This window comes from Perissodus microlepis, chromosome 5 (assembly GCF_051167445.1).
Source record: "Perissodus microlepis isolate ML-2025 ecotype Zambia chromosome 5, ASM5116744v1, whole genome shotgun sequence".
NCBI lineage: Eukaryota > Metazoa > Chordata > Actinopteri > Cichliformes > Cichlidae > Perissodus > Perissodus microlepis.
In genome coordinates this window covers 37,552,562-37,571,284 of record NC_140465.1, presented here as the reverse complement: position 1 = coordinate 37,571,284, position 18,723 = coordinate 37,552,562, and the positions used below count along the sequence as shown (strand labels likewise).

At 46.7% G+C, this 18,723-nt stretch overlaps 1 protein-coding gene across 1 annotated transcript in view; it reads left to right on the top strand.

Annotated features, from left to right (window-relative positions):
* The window catches only part of rnf123 (ring finger protein 123), a 119,069-nt gene extending 101,155 nt beyond the window's left edge, over window positions 1-17,914 (top strand). Inside the window, exons 39-40 of the mRNA XM_084929673.1 lie at window positions 13,903-13,988; window positions 15,650-17,914. Coding sequence (XP_084785799.1) covers window positions 13,903-13,988; window positions 15,650-15,749 — 186 coding nt within the window. The 3' untranslated portion in view covers window positions 15,750-17,914. The remainder of the gene's footprint in view (window positions 1-13,902; window positions 13,989-15,649) is intronic.
* The last annotated feature ends 809 nt before the right edge of the window (window positions 17,915-18,723 follow it).

Here is an 18,723-nt window from a genome sequence, read left to right as displayed (position 1 = left end):
TGTGGAGCTGGTATTCAGAGCGCGATGAGACGCGTCGTCCGTCTTTCAGGTTCTTTGGCCTCTGGTGTCCCGGTTTAAATAATGCAGGTTTGGTGAGGACGCTTCTTTGTGAGAAACGTGGTCGTGAAGCTGTGTCATGAAGTCAGAGGCTGACATTTCTTTCAGCTAACGATCCGATCAGCCTGACATCCTGTCTGCGTTTATATTTACACGTCAGCCAGCTCGCCGTTACAACCGCCGATCCTGATTGGTGGAGCAGCGTCAGAGGAATAACAAGGATTTCATATTCTGCTCACAGGAATTTATTTTCACGTTTCCTCGCCTCCTTCACGCGCCACCGGCTGCCTGAACTTTGACCTTTCCAGCAGAGACGCCGTGTGTTTCGCTTTGCATGAGGCGCTCATCGATGGCGGGTTAAAGCCTGATTGTTCTGCTTCTGAACCGCTGACGCGTGATATTAGACTTTTCAAAGGACCCTTCATAAAGGTGTCCTCTTCCTCACCTCTACGTTCTTCTTCTGTGGTTACAAACTGGGGACAGAGACCAGCTCTCATCAGTAGACTTGTAGTCAAGACGGAGACACAAACGTCTTTAAACTGCAGCCAGATGCTGCTTCGTTTACGGGTCTCAGGCATATCCATGTGTTCTTGCTTTCGCACAGCCCTCCTCACCGCCGTCCACTGTCTCACTCACTGAGAGGACAGACGCACGCTCCACTTGACTGTCGCGTCCATCACCCTCTCTGTTTTTCACATAATGATATTATCCTGTATCCTCGCATGTGATTGGCCACAGTATGGAGGGATTGGAGCATAGCTGAGCCACTGTGTGAGAGCTGAGCAGCCAAAGGAAATTAAGTGAGGAGCGGCTCTCGCTCAGTGGGAGTCGACTCTTCTGATTCACTGCAAAGCGCTCTGTAAGCACGGCTCTTAGAGCTGACGCTTTTGAAATGACACATTATCGAACGTTACGTCGCGTGTCATGGACGCTGTCGACCACATGTCGATCTGAGACTGCAACACCATGTAAGACTGGCCTCGAGACATCCAACTCTATGTTTAAGGTGCGTTTAAACACGTGACCTTTGAACTTAATTTTCAAAAAGCGGGCACCACTACCTCGGTACGCTCGTGGTCTTGTTTAATGTTGTGATGATGAAACTGTGACTGTACCTGAGCAGCCAATCAGCACTGAGGATCAGTCAGAGAGCAGATCAATGCTGAGGACAGGATGCCAGCGACAGCGTGACTGCAGTTAAACGTCACAGGGCTGTTCTGCGTACAGGTGCATCAGATCTCAGGTCACTGAAATCACACAGGCGTTAAACCTTAAATCAGAGCTGCAGTCGTTTTAACTAAATACTACAAAAGTTTCGGTTCGTGTGTCTTTGTTTTGCTGTATTTTTGTTTCTGTGCTGCGTTGAGTTTACATCAGTGGAGGTAAAAGCTCTGAACGCGCTCGTGCTCCATGCTGGCACCGCCCCTTTAGATGAAGCCTCCAGTTCAGCTGTGGTGAGAAAAGCTTCAGACTGTGTGGTTGAGTATTGGCATCGAGCTGGAGACCTCGGGGTCTGAGGCAGAACCAGGCTCAGGGAGGGGCGGGGCCATCTGCTGTGATTGGTTGGGGTGAGAGAAGGAAGACAGGATAAAGACATGCTGTGGAAGAGAGACAGAGGTTAATAACAGGTATGATTCAATGCAGAGAGGTCTGTGAACACATAGTGAGTGAAGAAGAAACACCCAGTGCATCATGGGAATCCCCGGCAGCCTATCGCAGCATAACTAAGGGAGGATTCAGGGTCACCTGGTCCAGCACTAACTATATGCTTTAGCAAAAAGGAAAGTTTGAAGCCTGATCTTGAAAGTAGAGATAGTGTCTGTCTCCTGAATCCAAACTGGAAGCTGGTTCCACAGAAGAGGGGCCTGAAAACTGAAGGCTCTGCCTCCCATTCTACTTTTAAATACTCTAGGAACAACAAGTAGGCCTGCAGAGCGAGAGCGAAGTGCTCTAATAGGGTGTGTAATGAGACCAGAGGTTCCATTACCTCGTTTGCATTTTTATTAATTCATTGATTGATTGGGAATTAAAAACAACATAACAATGAAAACACACATTAGTTGTTATGAATTCTTTATTAGGTTTATTTGATGTAGGATTAAATTGACAGCTTGTAAAGGTGAAGAGATAAGGGGACTGGCCATCCTACCTGTGTCGAAAAAAGAGCCGAAGTCAGAGCTGCTTACGTTTAATCATTTGTCGGTAACCTAAACATATGTGAAAAGAGAATTTGTAAAAGTACTCACCTGTCCTGGTTGCTTCCTGCAGGATGTGCAGCAAAAGAGTGGAAGCAGCTCAATGAGCTGCTGGAGCAGACCAGTGTGCCAGGCTAGGGAGTGTGGTTAATGAGGGCTTTAATTTAGAGAGTCATGGGTGAAGCTTATGTTTATAGCACGTGTTGGAAATACGTACTATATGTTTGTCATGTGCTCTAATGTTATTATATGTTTCTTTGTGTTGAGGGTTATGTTTTCATTTTGAGTAGTTAACCCCATACCTGGACTAGTCCGGATGCTCACCTGAAAAGGTAGAGTATCAAGGAAGCCATTTTGTTTTTAGTGGGGTTGGTGTTTGTGCTGCTAACATGTGCCTTCTTTAATAAAGTGCCAGTCCATGGATATATTTTATTCCAGTCTCGCGTCATATTATTGGAAGGAACCTATGACCGCCGGCCAAAACTAATAGGGTGATACGGTACTACAAGGTCATTAAGATAAGATGGGGCCTGATTATTTAAGACCTTGTATGTGAGGAGCAGGATTTTGAATTCTGGATTTAACAGGAAGCCAAAACAGGAGAAATCTGCTCTCTCCTTCTAGTCCCTGTCAGGACTCTTGCTGCAGCATTTTGGATTAACTGAAGGCTTTTCAGGGAGTTTTTAGGACTTCCTGATAATAATGAATTACAGTCGTCCAGCCTGGAAGTAATAAATGCATGAACTAGTTTTTCAGCGTCACTCTGAGACAGGATATTTCTAACTTTAGAGATGTTGCACAAATGGAAGAAAGCAGTCTTACATATTTGTTTAATATGTGCGTTGAAGGACATGTCCTGGTCAAACATGACTCCAAGGTTCCTCACAGCGTTACTGGAGGCCAAGGTAATGCCATCCAGAGTAAGAATCTGCTTAGATACCATATTTCTAAGATTTTCAGGGCCGAGTACAATAACCTCAGTTTGATCTGAATGAAGAAGCAGAAAGTTAGCGGCCATCCAGAGTAAGAATCTGCTTAGATTTCTTCCTTGTGAGTCGGTTGAGCATCAGAAACTGGACGGGTGAGTGTTTGTGTCCCGGCTTCTTCATAAGAGCCTGAAGATTATACTTCATCTGTTTTTATTCGTCTTAATTTTTGAGATTTTTAATTTTCTTAATTTAGTTTTTAAAAAAGACGTTTTGTGGATTAGCTGAACACTTTCTGCTCTCCGTCCTTCCATCGATGGGATAATGAAAACCAAACACTCAGTGACGTCTGAGCGGATGATCGTGTGCTGCCTCTGCTCTCTGTTGATGAAGTCATGATTGCTCCTCATCATTAGCATCATTATCCTCTGTCATCTGTCCCCCGCTCGCTCTGTGGATGCTTGCTTTTCTCTCCTCCTCCTGCCCCCACACTTCTTTGTTTTTGCCCCATTTTCTCCTCCTCTGGTATTTTGGACTCTCGGTCCACTGATGACATCGGCCGTCCTCCTGTGGGCCTCGCTGCCCTCAGACCGTCTGCTGTCAGGACTCAGATTCTGCCTCAGATTTGCACACATGCAGCCTGCAGGCCACATCAGCGTCTCTGAGTTTCCTGTGACAGATTGTGGTATTTATGTTATTTGTGCGCTACTCGGCGTCTGTGACCCGACAGCTGCTCGATGGTCGTCTGCAGAAAGCTTTAAGTGTCTGTTTTCCTGCCAGGACAGCACGGCTGCAGATTCCTGCAGAGCGCGGTTTACACATCCAAATATCGATCTGATACCAACGCTGGTATTGGCTGTTCGGGTCCTATCACACAGCAGTCGCCTGAGAGTGTTAGAAAAGCCAGTCACAGCCAAACATCTGAATTGTACGTTGCTAAAAATCAGGTGATCACCTCTGTCGTCAGATGGAGTCGCCGGGGAGACGTCGCTCTGCTAACCTAAACTCTCGCTGCTTTGAGCTTGCAGACGATGATGGTGTCTGCGGGTCGGTCTGCAGAGTGAGGAGATTTTCACTTCCTGTGTTGTGACTGTAACACATCAGTGCAGCTAAATGCAGCATGATTAACAATAGTTTGAGGAAATTATGTTTTTAGAGACAATCTTAGTGATACATTTATTCTCAGAGGCTCGGCTCAGCTCTTTATTAAAGATGGCGCTGCCAGCCAGGAAGACAGAGGAGGTTCGTGTGGAGGTGGACGTGCAGAGGAGGCTGCTGAGATGGAGACAGATGATCCTCTGTGGCGCCCCCTAAAGGCAGCAGCTGGAAGATGAAGAACTCTGCGGTCGTTTGTGTATCTTTGTGTTGGTTTGTGCGTCTGAGCTTCATGGTGTCGGCTGTGCAGACACACGTGTTTGAACCGTCCTCGCTCCACTGTAAAAAGTTTGTGTATGTGTGTCAAATTACTTACATACAGAATACATCTGCACTGTCTCACATCTATAAAAAAGAAAAAGACCCTTTAGACCTGGCTTCATACAGACCGATCAGTTTAATTAATGTAGATAATAAGATGGAAAGATTTTAGCAACACGCCTGGAAACAGTTCTACCAACAATTATATCTCAAGACTAGGGATGGGTATCGTTTAGGTTTTATCCGATACCAGTACCAAACCGGTACTTTTGAAACGGTGCTCGAACCGGTGCTTAAAGAATGGAGAACACAAACTTTGTCCAAAAACCTCTCATGTTCAGCTGTTTTTTTGTAAAAAGATAACAATGTTAGCCTTTTCTGCAGCTATGGGGCATATATGGCATCACTCTTGGCTGGAAGCAGTGCTTAAAGAATGGAAAAAACAAACTTTGTCCAAAAACCTCTCAAGTTTAACTGTTTCCCACTTTTTCTTTGGTCATTTTAGCCTTTTTGGCCAGGGTGAAGGGAGCATCTGCCATCAAACAAGAAGACAGCCGCATGTAGCTACAATGATGTTTGCTAGTTCACCTTACATGCATTAATGTAATAACGTGGTTAGCCTACTCAACGTAAATTACACACGAACAACATTAAGCTACTCACGCAGAGAAGAACGGCTGCTGCTGCATCATCATCCTCATCATTTCTGCTACACTGGCAGGGCTAGGGGCCAGGACTCTCCTCTTCGGGGTCTTGGGGGATGTTGCTAACTCCGGGTCCGATAACAGGCACCACACCCGCAGTAGATGTGCTCGGTGTGAGGTCTCGCAGCAAGCTATCAAATACGGCGCATTTCTCGGCTTTTAAAAAAACGCTATGCGTCTCCAGGTGCTTCATCAGATTTGAGGAGTTACCTCCTTTGACAGTATCACAGTATCACCTTAAAGCACTTGTTGCAGGCTGCTGAGTTTGCATCTTTTGCTGTGAAGTACAGCCAGACTTTTGACCGCTTCGCCTTGGGCATTTTTAATCTGTAGCTCTGCTCTAAAAGAACGTACCTGGCCCCGCCTACTATCCTCGGAAACGTAAAATGATTGGCTAGAATCCAAAGTGTGTGACATCTCAGGAAAAAAAAAGCACCGAAATAAAGCACCGAAATGTGCGCTGCTTTTCGGTCTGGTTACTACCGTTTATGTCAGAACGATACCGGTACCCATCCCTACTCAAGACCAAACAGGATTTATTAAAGACAGGCAGCTGTTTTTTAATATTAGGAGACTGCTAAACATTATCTATACGCAAGACAAGCATAATCCAAACCCTGAAATGTTACTTTCCTTAGATGCGGAGAAGGCCTTTGACAGGGTGGAGTGGGATTATCTCTTCTCGACCCTGTCGAGGTTCGGGTTTGGTCCTAAATTTATTTCTCTGGTTAAGCTACATCCAACCAAAAGTGTCGGTACAAACAAACAATGTCCACTCCGACTATTTCAATCTGAATCGCTCAACAAGGCAAGACTGTCCTCTCTCACCTCTGCTTTTTGCATTAGCTATTGAACCGTTAGCTCTTCTACTGCGCTCAACAGAGGAACATACGGGGATTCAAAGGGGAAAAGCAGAACATAAAGTCTCGCTATATGCAGATGATTTACTACTGTATATTTCTAACCCTGCAAAATCAGTCCCAGTCATCATGGAGACTTTGCAAAACTTTGGAGAAGTGTCAGGATACAAATTGAATTTATCCAAAAGTGTGCTGTTCCCAGTCAACTCTAAAGGAACTCTACATTATATGATGAAACCAAAAATAACAGACAAACGGATTAATCTACCAATTTTACTAACAGGAAGAATAAACATTGTTAGAATGAATACTATTTCAGTGTATCCCTATTGTGATTAATAAAGCCTTTTTTAATAAATTAGACTCCTTAATATCCTGTTTCATATGGAACAGAAAGAACCCAAGAATCAAGAAAGGCGACCTGCAGAGACCGACAGGTCAGGGAGGGATGGGTTACCATGCTTCCGTCTGTATTATTGGTCATGTAATGTTCGTTCCATGTCGTTTTGGTTGTGCACGACTGGACAGCGATGGAAAGTGAAAGTTGTTACCCCTCCTCATTAGAGGCTATGATCTATTCAGCTCTCCCTATCCCTAAACACGACCTTAAGAGTCCTGTAGTCTCTCACACAATTAAAATCTGGATACAGATAAGGAAACATTACGGGTGGAAGGAAGCCTCCATACTAACTCCACTCATGAATAACGCAACGTTCACACCATCACTTTCAAACATCTCATTTCTCCAATGGAACCACACAGGGCTGCACTGAAAAAGGCGGCTTTTTCCATCCTTTCCGGATCGGCCCCCAGGCTCTGCCTTAGATAACTTATTCCAGTTTGACCCACTCAAGAAAGGACTAATAACAAAAGTTCACAATGCATTGTCACAACTGGATGGAACTACCACGCTTGACTATCTGAGAGAGGCCTGGCAGTGGGACCTGGGTACGAGAATCACAGACAGTCAATGGACCAAAGCCCAAGAAAATGTAAACTCTTCCTCTGTTTGTATTCGTCATGGACTCTTACAGTTTAAAGTGTTACACAGACTCCATTTATCAAAGTTGAAACTGTCAAAAATGTAAACTCGTCCTGTGAAAGATGTAAACAGCAACCTGCTCCCCTGGCGCGTGTTTTGGAACCGTCCCTGTATAACAACATACTGGAATAATGTCTTTCAAACCTTGTCTGAGATTCTAATACAAACTCTGAAGCCAGACCCAATCTGCGCTTTATTTGGAGTGAAGCCGGTTGTTGTAGATTTGTCAGCCACCCAAAATAACGTAATACGTTTTGTGACGCTGCTGGCACGCCGTTTAATTTTACTAAACTGGAAACAAAAAGTGCCTCCTACCACATCAGCGTTGACACAAGATGTAATGAGACGTTTGCAGCTGGAAAGAATTAAACTCCTATTAAGGGGGAGGAATTCTATTCAACCTGGCAACCTTTCATAGATCTCTTCAATACAGCACAGATATAAACGATCACTGAGCCTCATTGGTAGTCTGACGAATAACATCCTCTGTTCAACTTTCCTTTGTTGTTGTTTTTGTTGTTGTTTGTTTTTTGTTGTTGTTCTTTCTTTTGGTTTTTTTTCCCATTCTGTTCAACTTTTACCGTATATATGTAACCAGTTATATTTGAATCTTTGTCATCTTTATGGAAAGAGAAAACTGGAAAACCAAATAAAGAGATTTGTGGGGAAAAACCACAAAGCACCAATCAGCAGCCAGGATATTCGACTCCAATCGTGAACAAAATACATGACCTAAAACCCCAGTTATCATGCAGTAATACAGAAGGCAGAGTACTCTCACAGTACTGTCAGGAACATGCTCAGAAGACTCAAGGACACAAGTGACTCTCAGGTTATGGAGCCCTTCAAAATAAAAGCTTTAGCTGTTTTTGGTGGAAATGAAGGAAGATGGAATTTTATGGACGGTCCCCTCAGACATGGCGATGGGACGTTTGGCCCTCGGCGAATCCCGTCGGCTTCTCGGAGTCTTTCGCGGCTCTGAGTCGAGCCTCCTCTGCAGGCTGTGTGTTTTTCTCTGCTTGTCTTTGCCTCCTTGTCGTTCTGAGGCCATCATCTTACATTTTGTGTCCTCGTTATGTTCGTGCCAGTCTGTGCACGCTCTGAAAGCCTCGGGTTCCCCAAACACAAAGATCTCATCTTTGTGTTTGACATCCTAATCCTTCACTGTCGCCTTCCTCCCCCTTTGAGCTGAATTATAAACCAGAGGACAGAAAATGAGCCGAGTTACAGCTTGTGTTTGACAGCTGGATTCAGAGACACGTGAAGCTCTGTAAGGTTGTTTGAACTGTCAGCAGAAATCTTCCTGTGAATTTGTTGTCATGTGACCGTGTTGGTGTGAGATGCAGAACGACCCGATATCATTCACATCAGCGAGCATTGAGCTACGACGCTCTTCTTCGCTAACGTTTTGTCGGTGTTTCTCCTCAGAGTTCTCCTGCAGCTAGAAATTAAAGTGTGAAACCAGACCTGAACTTCAAATTGGATGTGAACAGCAGAGCTCGCTGATTTAAACGATGCTCTGAGGACGAGGACTCAAGCTGACCGATGCAGGCTCCTGTGTTTATCGCGTCAGACTCATGTTTTTGTGAATGGAGTCTGCTTTACCCGTGTCGTGCCATCGTGCCAGGTAAAGCGCTGAAAATGTTCTAAAGTCTGTTGCGTAGTGGGCGTGGCCTACACACCTAGCCCACAGGCCTCAGAGGACAGGTGTGATGAGGCGGCTGTGATAGCGAGAACAGAAGAATGACTCCTGTGGCTTCAGTAACCTGTTACAGCGAGCACATTCATGCTTCCTCTGATCATCATTTCCATACGCGGCTGCTTCCTGTTTCTGCCTCTCGGTGAATCCCGTCCTCGTGCGTCCTCAGCTCCGCAGATGGCTTCTCACTCAGGCGAGTGTGCAGGTCCTCTGATGCTGCACAGTGATGATCCTTACTGTAGTTTGCTAAAGGTAGCTAAAGATAAACTTGGTTCTTCCCAAACATTTTTAGTTTTGCATGTTTTATCTTCACTTTTCTGGGTTTTCTCCAGATTTTCAAGTTTCCTCCTCCCATCCAAAGACACATATGTTAGGGTCACCGAAGCAGTCTTAGAATAGATGCACAGATCACCTTCTCCATGAGCTCAGGGGGCCCTGAGGTAGCAAAGACACGAGCGATCTCTCCTGGGCCAGTTGGGCACACCTGAAACACCTTACCTGAGAGGCTGTAGCAGGCTTCAAGCACAGATGCTAAACCACCTCAACTGGCTCCTCCCAGTGTGGAGGAGTAGCAGCTGTACTCCAAACTCCTCAACCCACGACGGAGCCCAGACTCAGTCAAGCTCGTTCCCACTGCTTCTGTCTTTCAACCAGTTTCTCCTTCATCCTCCTCAGCTCCTCCTCCTCCTCTTCAGCTTCTGCACCATTCATCTGTCCATGTTGAAGACCCTGAGACCTTTCTTCAGCTGAGAACGTCAGCATCAGACTGCTGATTCTCATGTCAGACACTTTAGACCAAAACCAAACCGTGCTCTGGTCCAACATCCTCAGACAGGTGACCGGTCCAAGGTGTACAGACTCACACTCATGAGCCAGAATCAGCCCAAAAGGCCACATCAAGCTAAGCCTCAGCATCCTGCACTCAGAAGCTGATAGGACAGCGTGATGCTGCAGTGAGTGCCTGTGATCGGTCCACTGTAGGAAGTCTCAGGACATGTTCTTATCTGCTGTGTCTGCAGTGTTCAGCACACGTATGTTAGCTCAGCGTGGCCCCTGTGGATGGACTGATGTTATCTCCAGATGTTGTATTTATTTTTACAGTGGAAACAGCATGTCAGTGATCCATGCATCATGCTGCATTCTCATTGGTTGATGAGGACTTACACTGTGGCCAGTATAAATACGTTCCCAGACCATTAACGGTTAATTTCACTGAGGTCTTGAAGGATGATTGCTCTCTCTTACTTCATCTGTTAGAATGAATATTAATGAGCTGAACTATCTGAAGTCTCCTGTAATGGAGTCAGAGGCTGATGATGATTTGCATACGTGCGGCCGTGTGGAGGAGGTGGGATCAGAGCGACAGCTGCTGAAGAGCGAGGAGGCGGCGGCTGAGGGAAACTCCAGCGGCTGCGCTTTCACACCAGATTTAGAGAAGAAGAGGGCGAGAAGGAGCTAAAGATGACGAGGAGCAGATGGAGAGAAGCAGCAGGAGTGCATGAGCGTGCACGACTCACGAGTTTACCTGCAGAAAAAAGTATGTGTCAATGAAAGTGTTTACGTTTCATCCTGTCAGACAGGAAGTGACCATCTCTCTGCTCCTTATCAGCAGAAATGTTTCGTTCCCCCTTCGTAACACCTGTATGCTGGGGGGATGTTTGCATTGTTAGGGGCGTGGCCTCTTTGACTGACAGGTGGATGGTGACAGGTGGCTGTAGCTGCTAGCTTCACCTGGACCGTGTTTCTGCTGTCGGAGCCTTTTGGAGCGCTTTCAATGACATCATGTGACCAATAACAGAGCGTCCAACAAGGCGGAGCTCCAGTTTTGTCGAGACAAAAGCAACAGGTCAGGTCAGACTGGCCTCTTTTATTTACAGTTTATGGGCCACATGTCAGGACACAAACTGCACGTCAGCGTTTGAAGCTGAAGTTGATCCTTCAGGTCCCTGAAGCACGAGTCCAGTTCTGGCTCTGCAGGCTATCCCTGCGGTCCCTGCCCGACAGGTGGGCTACACCTGTGCAGGTTCGGTCTCTCACTGTCCACTGTGTGACGAGGACCGGTAAAAGGCTTCAGTCGGCCCATTCTTGTGAAAAACACGAGCTCTGTAATTCTTCTGACACTGATCTGTTTCCCACTCCACTGTTATCAGAGCGTTTCACACCTTCGAGTGGGCGTAAATCACTTCATATGAAAACATAATTTTAACATTTAGCCGCTTTGCTGTAGATGCAGTCGGCTCGTCACCAGCAGCTCATTTCCATCTTTCTGCCACTTTTCCACTCATGTCAGCTGCTGCTTTCAGCTCATTATGTGACCTCGTTCAGTCGAGAGCTGCACAGTTAGCGTTAAAAGCAGAATAAATTTAAAGGGACGGGATTCTTTCATCACAAACACAAGTGTTCAGACTCAGAGCAGAGAGTCGCAGGTTGGTTTCAGGACTGGAAAACAAAGGTGGTTTTCAGTAAACGGTTTCTTCTCTAATCTTCAGTCGAAAAGCAGCGAGAAGAGAAAAACATCAGGTAATGAAGGTGAGGTGGGAGGAAAATGTGAAGGGAAGCGGACTGAGCTGAGAGAGTGAGGTGTCAGAGGTCCAGAGTCTTCAGAGACTTAAATGAACAATCAGCGGCAGAGAGGAGAGGAAGGTGTCAGGCGAGGAGGAGGAGGTGCTGAAAGGAGACGCAGCCAGGGAGAGAGTATTGATTCCTCTAAACGCAGGGGATTAACGGCGGTGAGGAGGAGAGAGAGAAGAAGAAAGCAGAGGTGACGGGTAATCACCCGACAGGAGGGTTCCCGCCTGCCGCGTGTTCCCTGGAAGCAGCTTTTGACGGCATGCTGTGTGCGAGTTTTTTAATTAACTTATTGGGAATTTTGGTTGTTTATAACCCACACCTGCCACTCGGGGAGAATAAGGGTGACCCAAAAAACCCACATCAGAAAATCCTGCTGATATCTGCACTGATGTGGACGGGTGGTGGAAATGGAAGTGATCAGCCTACAGAGGGCTCAGTTCAAAGACGCCCTGAAAATCAATGTGAAAACGTGATGCAGCGGGCGCTCGGTAGTTTGGACGGCCCCCACATGCTTGTACACATGCTCGATGTCACGCTGTGGTGGGCGTGGTTTGTGATATGGCGGCAGGGAAGGCTGACACACCGGAGCACCATCAGCAATCACGCCTCTTCGCATAAAAAGAATGAACTGGGTCCTGAGTTGTGTATGTGTGGCTGGCCCGGTGTGTAAGTGACGACAACCGAAATAAAGGAAAGCGTTTGAAAGTACAAGAACGTGGTCGAGTCTGCCACGCATCTTCTACACACGCCATTCCTAATGAGTTGATGGATGGCATCCTGGGGAACTCCTCCCACATCTGGACCAGCTCATCACTGAGGTGCAGCCTGGCGGCGTCGGGTGGACTGAAGCATCGTGTCCTACAGCTGTGCTGTTGGATTTTGGTATCAGTATCTTCATCTTCGACCCACTGCACCAGGGCAGGCGCTGACACGGGTCCAGTCCATTTATGAAGTGGCTCCCCACTGCACTGCACAGCTTACGCTACGCTGCTCAGCCGGTGTTTCAGCTAACCTATCAGCTATCAGAGTCCTCCAGCTGTAGACCCTTCCTGTTTGGGGGGGTCTCATTGAGGTCTGTGCTGCACCTGTTGGTAATTTCATTAACAGCACAGTAGCTGATTACACCTCCTCTAATGACCTGAGCAGATCAAAACCCAGTTTCACAGACTTGATGTTGTACTCTGATTCAAAAGTGCTGCTTTCATTCTTTGAACAGTGTGCTACAGTGTTACAGTGTGTTACGGTGTGTTACAGTTACAGTGTGTTACAGTGTGTTACATTGTGTTACAGTGTGTTACAATTACAGTGTTACAGACTCCACCTATTTCTGAAAGAAAACATGTTTAAAGCTCGTCCAAGTCCAACTCTACCGATTCAAATGACTGTGTGTTCAGAGTCTGAACGAGATTATTTCAGGAGGTTTTCAGCAGCAGCCTGACTGCTGTGTGCAGTGGGTGGTGAAAAGTGACAGAGGAGGACATGCAGGAGGAGGTGGAGGCGTGACATCCAGGTGTTGATAGGTTGGAGGCTTCGTGCTGTGTGGATGCAACAGAGAGAGACGGGTGGACAGCGGGAGGGTGGGAGTCAAAGGAAGGAATAAATAAAGGAGGGATTTGTGTGGACGTGTTAACTGCTGCCACACAGAGCAGCTCAGGATTTGGGAGGCTGGAATCATTATGCACGTTTTTAACATTTTTCTCTCTTATTTTGAAAGTCTTTGTGTTTCCCTCTCAGATGAGTGGGTGCAGCATCACCCACAGGTTTGTGGCAGTGTTACCATGATGGATGTTGGTTTTCTGCAGGTAGAGATCTGTGTTGGTGTTATCCACAGCAGCAGAGACGGCTGCTGATGGGCACGCAGTCACGCCCAGGTATCAACTGGAGCTCCGCCTTCTGGACGCTCTGTTACTACAGTAACCTCAAAGCAGCCATGTTACTGGTCACATGACTCATTCAAAAGGCTCCAACAGCACAAACAGGATGCAGAGGTCCAGTTCAGCCTATCAGACACCTCTCAGAGGCCACGCCCCTAACGATGCAGACTTTAAATGATCTATGTAGACCAAACAGCTTGTGCCGTTTGTTAAACTGTCAGTGTGACCTTTCCCCTCTGTGGGAGTTTCACTCTGTTGATGAGCACGCTGAGCGGCACCTAAACTTTACAGACGTGTGCGAGGGAGGTGCTGGGAGGAGGTGAGGAGGAGGGAGGAGTGGAGGCTGAATCTAGTGAAGAAAGGTTGTGAAGTGAAAACATATGAAGGGAGCAGATGGGCTGAGAAGGCAGCGAGTGTGAAGAGTGGGTGTTGATGTCTGCGGGAAGAGTGTTTCCCTTCGCGCCCGCGGCGTTAACTCACATGTCCCATCATGCACTGGGGCGAACGCCAGCAACAGAGACAACAAAGTGACTGATGAGTTTGTCTTTCTGTCCTCAGCCCACCAGCGAGGAAGACCTCTGTCCCATCTGCTACGCTCACCCCATCTCTGCCATCTTCAAGCCCTGCTCACACAAGTCCTGCAAGTGAGTCGCGCACACACACACACACACACACACACACACACACACACACACACACACACACACACACACACACGTCGGGTATTCATATCTCGGGGGGCATCTAATTGACATAATAGACAGCCCCTTACCATAACCTTATCGTAACACTGGCACTAACGCCACGTTCTGAGTCTCAAACATGCTGGTGGCGGGCAGCACATCCCGAGTTTACAGGACGCTGAGACGGCGATGAAGAACGCCCTGCTCAGCTGATGACGCGACGGCGAGTGTGGGGCAAGCAGGATCCTGAAAGTGATTGATCCTGCAGACGTCCTGACACACACAGATATGGCTGACTCACACACTCTCACCTGTGTGTGTGAGTCAGCTGTTTCCTTACTGCAGCTGGACGCCGCCGTGGGCGCAGACCTCGTTCATATCTGGATGCATATTTCATGCTATCCTGAAGGTGCGCTTGATTTAGCTGAGCTGGCACGCCGACTCAGCGGCCGTATGGATTACTGCAGCATGATGGAGAGCGCTGTCACCGGGTGAACCAGCTGATTCCTCCTCGTGACAAACGGACCCGTGAGAGCAGCTCTGAGCGTTCACTCGGGCCCCTCTAAAACACACAGACCGGTTTCAGTGTGTGGGTCACACATCACGCCGAAACGAAGCTTCAAAACGGATCAAACGTCGTGTCGTCTGATTGGACAGCTGTGTGTTGTCGGTCCTCTGGCAGCTTTCTTGGCTCAATAACGACTTAAACACCGTCAGAAAAATAATCTTAATTCTGCCACATTATTCTTTATTCTTACTGGACCTTTCAAAATAAAAGCCAAAAACTTCAAACCAATATTACCACAATTAAAAAACATCTAAAGTAACATTTTATTGTATAGCACCTTTCAAAATAAAAATCACAAAGTGCTTCACAGAAACGCTAAAACACAGAAACAAAAATGAACCAAAAGCAAGTTTAAAAGATGCGATTTTAGCTGTTTTATAAAAGAGACTGCTGAGTCCACAGGGCTGAAGCTCAAAGGGAGAGGGGTCCAGAGTCTGGGGGCCACAGTTACAAAAGCTCTGTCAACTTTTGTTTTCAGCCTCATATGATGGACAACCAGCAAGCCCTGATCACATGACCTCAGGGACCTGCTGGGATGTAAAAGATCTCTGTATGTCGGTGCTCGTCCATGCAGAGCTCAGAACGTGCTGAAGAGGGAGTAAATACAACAGAAACAATCTGATAAACCCTGAGACAGAAAATCCCCCGACAGCTTCGTTAGAGCCGCTCAGGTTAGCCGCTGTTCTTTAAATATGGCTCACTGATGGGGTGGGCGCAGGAAGTGATGCAGAGCGGTGACAAGCATCATCCCAAAGAACCAAAAGCACGACCTAAGTGTCGTCTTACAAAGAGATCCGCACAGATGACTTAGCCAGCAGGTCCTGGCTCGCCTTCATCTGTCTGAGTGTTTGGAGGCAGGTCGCCTCCCGAGGCTGCAACCTGGCCCTCAGAGGTGGACCTGCAGCTCGCTGCTGCACGTGCTCACAGTAACCCTCCAACAGCAAAACGCTGTGAAGATGTGTCAGCGCAGCTCAGTCACACATAAACACCTTTAATGCTCAAAGCTGTTTGCAGACGATCACATGATCAGCGTAACTTCCTGTTTCCTCTGCAGAGCCTGCATCAACCAGCACCTGATGAACAACAAGGACTGCTTCTTCTGCAAGGCCACCATCACCGGAGTCGAAGACTACAGCAAGCCGGCCTCCTCCTAACACACGCACACGCACACACGCACACACACACGCACGCGCACACATGCAGGGTGAAATGAGGCACCATAACTACACACAAAAAACCAGAGCAGTGATGTGAAGACAGCAGCAGAACCAGCTGTCACATTAGCACAACAGCACCTCCACCTGTCAAAGCGAGTACACCACACACACACACACACACACACAGTGCTACAGGGCAACAGGATGCAGGCGTTTCGCCTCTGCAGAAACGCACAAACAGGAAACAAAGGAGAACCTCATCCTCAGCAGAGGAAGGCTTCCTCCAGGACTCCCACAGTAATTTAACACAGACACACAAAACTCACATAAAACACACAAAAAGGTCGACAAAGAGCCAAACAACCGCAGATAGGATCCAGCGTCCTCCATCACCACCTGATCCACAGCTCAGAGAGCTGTACCTGTACACACACACCTGCTGGACTGTTGTTACCCTGCTGTGACAGAGTTTCTGTCCTTATCACCGTCAGGCTCCAGATTCAGGCCAAAGTTTAGTGTCACAAAGCGGACGTCACTGCTGTTGAAAAGCTGCTTTAAGATAAACGTCCACATCATTAAGAAGTGATTTCAGGTCTCATAAACTTCATTCACAGCAGAACACAGAAACATGTGACCTGTTCAAATCGGTTAAATAAACAAACGTCCATCCTTTAACTACAGGCTGCTCTTCATCAGTAAAATTCAAACCGTAAGCAGATGTTTGAACTTTCTATTCTCCACGAATCAGAGAAAACCTGAACCTGGCGTGGATGAGACGCACATGTGTGACTGTGGCCGGAGTATCCGGATTACTGCGCTGATGATGATGATGACGGTGGCGTTTCTGCTCGAGGAGTCCTTGCGTGCTTGCTGTACTCTGCTGTTAGTTCCACAGTTATGATTTCACACATGTTCACACTATGGGGCGCCGTTTGTAAAGTGAAACATGCTGAAATTAACTGCAATATTTTTCCACATTTAGCTCAAAACGAGTCCTTTTTTTTTTTTTACAACATTTAGTAAAATATTTGTAACTTTCCATAGTTAAAACACAATTTTAAATGTTAAATCTAAATATTATATTTAACTCTAAATCTAAATGTTACAGGAAACTAAATGTTTAGGCTAACATGCACATTTATTGTACGGATCAACGGAAATACCAAAATAAAAGCTTTACGAAAACCTCCGGAAAAAGGAGAACACGTGAGAACCGTTTGGACTCAATCTGCACATGTTGGTTCATTTTCTTAAAATCACTTTGGACGACACTGTTTTACGCCATTTAACTGCTGGTTAAGGTTAGGAATAAGGTTAGGTTATGGTTAGGTTTAGGGCTGGAACGTCTATTACCGCGGGACCGTCCACTGGGATTCAGCCATAACCCGGCGCGGACCATAAGTTTCCTCAGGAACGCCGCGGGACGTGACAAAGCATCGGTATGCTACGGCCCGTGAGAGAGCAGACACAGCCCCGGGGCTGTGTGTGACCATCAGGCGTGAAATGACCCCTGCTGGTCACTTCTCACCGCCATGAGCTGCTTCACTTCTTGCCTACCAGCAGCGATTTAGCTGAGAACCTCGGAAGATCCGTTTCGTTGGCCATCCAAAGGTTCAGCAGTAGTGCGCTCAGCAGCTGCAGTCTCCACTTCACAATCGCTGCAGCACATGCTCGTAGGCAAGAAGTGAAGCAGCTCATGGCGGTGAGAAGTGAGGGGGAGAGCAGACCAATCTGACCACTCCCGGCACACTTTTGCACCGGAGGTTTTCGTAAAGCTTTTATTTTGGTATTTCCGTTGATCCGTACAATAAATTTGCATGTTAGCCTAAATATTTAGTTTCCTGTAACATTTAGATTTAAAATTTAAAATTGTGTTTTAAATATGAAAAGTTAAAATATTTTACTAAATGTTGTAAAAAAAATATTCACAAAAACATGTTGATGTAAGGTTTTGAGCTAAATGTGGAAAAATGTTGCCGTTAATTTCAGCATGTTTCACGTTACAAACGGCGCCTCATATCACACAGTCTGAATGCGACGCCGTCACTTTGTTTTTAGCATGTTGAGGACGGCGTGCCCCGGCGGCGTGTTTATGGCGTGTTAGCGGGACCTCTGTGTGCCGCTCCGGGCTCCTGTAACCACATTAAATTATTTATCCTGAACCAGCGACAGTCTCTCTTCATTTTGTGAATTTATTGATCATTATTGATTAGTTATTGGAGTTTCTTGCTAGCCGAGCCACCTGACCTCAGAGTGCTGACTCCGCAGTCTGACGTGAAGCTCGATTTTCTTCCTTTATGGGACAAACAGAAAAGGCTTCACTGTTCTCAGCCTGTCAGGTGTAGGGATGGGTATCGTTTAGGTTTTATTCGATACCAGTACCAAACCGGTACTTTTGAAACGGTGCCAGTGCTTAAACGGTGCTCAAACCGGTGCTTAAAGAATGGAGAACACAAAATTGGTCCAAAAACCTCTCATGTTCAGCTGTTTTCCACTTTTTCTTTGGTCATTTTAGCCTTTTTGGCCAGGGTGAAGGGAGCATCTGCCATCAAACAAGAAGACAGCCGCATGTAACTACGACAGTGTTTGCTAGTTCACCTTACATGCATTAATGTAATAACGTGGTTAGCCTACTCAACGTAAATTACACACGAACAACATTAAGCTACTCACGCAGAGAAGAACAGCTGCTGCTGCATCATCATCCTCATCATTTCTGCTACACTGGCAGGGCTAGGGGCCAGGACTCTCCTCTTCGGGTTCTTGGGGGATGTTGCAAACTCCGGGTCCGATAACAGGCACCACACCCGCAGTAGATGTGCTCGGTGTGAGGTCTCGCAGCAAGCTATCAAATACGGCGCATTTCTCGGCTTTTAACAAAATGCTATATGTCGCCAGGTGTTTCATCATATTCGAGGTGTTACCTCCTTCACACAGTATCAGCTTGAAGCACTTGTTGCAGGCTGCTGAG